This window comes from Myxine glutinosa, unplaced genomic scaffold (genome assembly GCF_964187855.1).
Source record: "Myxine glutinosa unplaced genomic scaffold, kmMyxGlut1.1 SCAFFOLD_1712, whole genome shotgun sequence".
Lineage (NCBI taxonomy): Eukaryota > Metazoa > Chordata > Myxini > Myxiniformes > Myxinidae > Myxine > Myxine glutinosa.
The window spans coordinates 23270-27017 of NW_027617807.1; the positions used below are offsets into that span (position 1 = coordinate 23270).

Sequence of the window (3748 nt, forward strand, 5' to 3'; positions counted from 1 at the left end):
TGGTGTGAGAATGGTGAAGGGTAGGCAGGGACAGAATACAAGTTTGTGTGGCAAGGGTGCCCGGAGGGCGTGAATGGTGTTGGTGTCCTGTTTTCTGAGGAGTTTGTAGACAGTGTGGTGAGTGTGACTCGAGTGAGTGATAGGTTGATCATGGTGAAAATGATGATTGGAAAGCTCTTGGTGAACGTCATCTCGGGATATGCTCCGCAGGTTGGTCGAAGCGATGAAGAGAAGGACAAGTTCTGGTGTGCGATAGAGAAGCTGATGGAAAACGTGAAAGACGAGGAAGTTGTTGTGGTGGGAGGAGACCTGAATGGACATGTGGGAAGGAGTATGGATGGTTTTGAGGGAGTTCATGGGGGTTACGGATATGGTGTGAGAAATGGAGAAGGTGAAAGGATTTTGGAGTTTGCTGAAGGAGCTGATTTGTTGATTTGTAATACTCAGTTCCACAAAGAGGATAATAAGCTTGTTACATACACGTCAGGTGGGTCGACGACAACCGTTGACTACCTGATGGTGCGTAGGCGAGATAGGGGGCACCTCCGGGACACAATTGTGATCCCGGGGGAGGAGGCTGTTTCACAGCACCACTTGGTTGTCTGCGACATAAGGGTGAAAGGTGCGAGGAGAGCTCGGCGGGTGAAGTACCAACCGAGAATGAAGGTGTGGAGGTTGAAAGAGGTGACAGTAAGGGAGGCATTAAAAGAGAGGCTGAGAGGGGTAGAGGATGATGTGGTTGAGCTTGAAAGTGGTTGGATGTCAATGAAAGCTAGTCTGTTGGGAGCCATTGGTGAGGTATGTGGATGGACAAAAGGACCACCGAGGCACTCGGAAACATGGTGGTGGGATGATGAAGTTGGAAAGAGGATTGACGAGAAGAGGAAGAAGTTCAAGGAGTGGCAGAAGGCGAAGGGTACGGGATCAGAAACGGCAGAGCATGAAAGTTATAAGGCAGCCAGGAAGGCTGCAAAGAAAGAGGTAGCAAAGGCGCAGGAGGCATGTAGGAAAATGTTCGGAGAACGCTTGGATTCGGAAGAGGGTCAGAAAGCAGTATTCAGGATTGCAAAGCACATAGCGAAAGAGAGGTGTGATGTGATGGGGGTGAATTGCTTGAAGGATGAAGTGGGACAAATCGTTGTCGACCCAGATGGAATTAAGGAAGATGGAAAAGATGTATGGAAATGCTGTTGAATACAGAGAATGAATGGGATGGCAACATAGAGAGTAACCCAGTTTTAGGACCGGCAGAGAAGATAACTGAGAAGGAAGTTGAGGAAGCGATAAAAGCAATGAAGAGTGGAAAAGCGGGAGGGCCGACGGGAGTTGTGGGAGATATGTTGAAGGCAGCAGGAAGTTGGGGTGTGAAGAGAATGACAGAGATCTGTAATCTGGTGGTGAAAGAAGGCCGCATTCCAGTGGATTGGGAACTGAGTACCCTCGTCCCTCTATACAAGGGGAAAGGTGACCCTCTGGAGTGTGGCTCGTACCGAGCGATAAAGTTATTGGAGCATGGAATGAAGGTATTGGAAAGGGTGTTGGAGAGGAGGATAAGGAAGAAAGTGAAGATCGACGAAATGCAGTTTGGATTTATGCCAGGAAGATGAACGACAGACGCGCTTTTCATTGTGAGGCAGTTGCAGGAGAAGTACATGGAGAAGAGGAAGAAGTTGTTTTTTGGGTTTGTTGATCTGGAGAAAGTATTCGATAGGGTTCCACGCAAAGTATTGACATGGGCATTGAGGAAGTTAGGAGTGGAGGAATGGTTGATCAGAGTAGTGATGGCAATGTACAAAAGAGCTCGCACAGCTGTAAGGACGAAGGACGGGAACAGTGGTGAGTTGGAGGTGAAGGTGGGAGTGCATCAGGGGTCGGTACTAAGCAAAGGTGGGCGGTCCGCTTCGAAAGTCCGCTTATCCGCTTATCCGCTGCAGCGGACTAACGTTTTCGAAGCGGATAAGCGAATCGGAACAACCCCCGCAAACCGAAGCGGATAAGCGTAAGCGGACTACCGAAAAATTAAAGTGCATCGCGATTCGCCAAATCAGCTGTTAGCCTGAGCCGTTACTCTAGAATTGTGAATATTTATTTAAGTGAATAATAAGTGAAAACTGAATATTTTATTGGACGCTAGAGCGGCAATAACGTCAAGATGGAGAGATTTCTGACTCTCCAGCCCAGCGGCAGTGCCAGGGACAGGCACACGAGCGACGCAAACCAGCAGTCCCAGCACAGCGACATCCACAACCCGGCGGTCAACATGATGGGGGACGTGGAGGACAGTCAGGAGACCTGCGCCCTGACCCCTCAGCTCGCGCGCAGCGAGAGCAGGATGTCGCTGGACTCAATCGAGTCGGCTGAGATCAACGTGACAATGGACACAGACAATTCCAGCCTCAGCCAGAAGTGGAGCCACATCGCCCCCTTCTTCAAGGTCGTGGACAGCAAGGCCACGTGCACCAAGGCTGGCGGCTGGCGTCAGCCGTCCTGCGCCAGGAAGGGAACAAAGGGCTTTGACGGCAGGTTAGTTCTTATATTATTATTATATTTTATCGCAACGAGTTGAAAATTAATAAGTGCTTCTTTCTTCTTATATTATATTATTATTAAATGATTAAAAAATCCTTGCCGGTCTAATGATTCATTTGAAATGAATTAAAATCAGTTGAATGACATTTAATTTTTCAATTTACAAATCTGAAATTATTTGACATTTGTTTTATAACTTTTCTTTTACTTCAGGTTCAGCCACCTCTTCGTGGACATGGACCTTTTGATGGCCACGGCGCTGCACCCCCAGCACAAGCTCGCCACGGTCAGGGCCATCTGCAGGAGGCAGAACAACGACGCCATCTGCGACCTGGTGAGGGACAAGCTCATCAGGGACCTGCTCGCCCTCGTCCTGCCTGACGAGCACCTGGACCCTGCCCCCCAGCAGGGACCCCAGCCCGGCTCGAGCAGTACGGACTACCTGTTCGCCATGGAGGAGGGGCAGCAGGAGGAGAACCTCGAGGAGAAGATCAGGGAAGAGGTCAACAACTGGTCGAGGAAGCCGCTGAGGGGGAACCCGGGGCTCTCGCCCAATCTCTTCCCGCTCGAGTTCCGTGATGCTTGGGTAACTCTATTTCTCAGGCATAACACGCCGCTCCCGAGCTCTGCCTCGGTCGAGCGCGTGTTCAGCTACGGGTCGGACATCCTCAGGCCTAAGAGGTCGGCCCTGGCTGCACCGAACTTCGAGGCCCTCGTCTTCATGAAGGGCAACCTCCAAATCCTCAAGAAGGCCCACGAGGTGGAGGAGGAAGACGAGGACTAGTCAACAGACTGCTAGTCTGTTGACTAGTAGACTCTCTTGTCAAAGAAAGGACGGGCAAATTGATTTTTCTTTAATGTAACTTGCATATATTAAAATTATATTTAAATTAACTGTAGAGTAGAGTAGAGTCGAGTGGAAAACTTTATTTCAATAAATTTTGAATAAATTTTATTTAAATAAAAATGTATATTTTTGATCTTAAAAGCTTTGTTTGTCTTTGTAGTAGTTAGAAATGGCTATTTAGGCTTAAAAAGCATTAAATTCCCTTTAGAAACGTCAAAAATCGCTTTAAAAACGTCGAAGCGCTTTTAAAAAATCGAATCGAAGCGGATAAGCGGATAAGCGGTAAGCGGACTAAGATTTTCGGCCGCTGAAGCGGATAAGCGAATCGGACTACACGGGCTGGCGGAGCGGATAAGCGGTAAGCGGATTTAA

At 48.6% G+C, this 3748-nt stretch overlaps 1 protein-coding gene across 1 annotated transcript; it reads left to right on the plus strand.

Moving 5' to 3' along the window:
- The first annotated feature begins 2374 nt into the window (after positions 1–2374).
- Positions 2375–3362, plus strand: LOC144889204 (uncharacterized). The gene is made up of 2 exons (XM_078769222.1): positions 2375–2523; positions 2743–3362. The coding sequence occupies exons 1-2, from the start codon at positions 2375–2377 to the stop codon at positions 3311–3313; spliced, it is 720 nt and encodes a 239-aa protein (XP_078625348.1). The 3' UTR covers positions 3314–3362.
- Positions 3363–3748: the final 386 nt, after the last annotated feature.

What these genes read in the sequence shown, in the direction of transcription:
- LOC144889204 (XM_078769222.1), top strand. Translation starts at nt 2,375, where the DNA reads ATGGACACAGACAATTCCAGCCTCAGCCAGAAGTGGAGCCACATCGCC. An exon ending in ACAAAGGGCTTTGACGGCAG is followed by an intron (nt 2,524 to 2,742) that starts GTTAGTTCTTAT and finishes CTTTTACTTCAG; the next exon opens with GTTCAGCCACCTCTTCGTGG.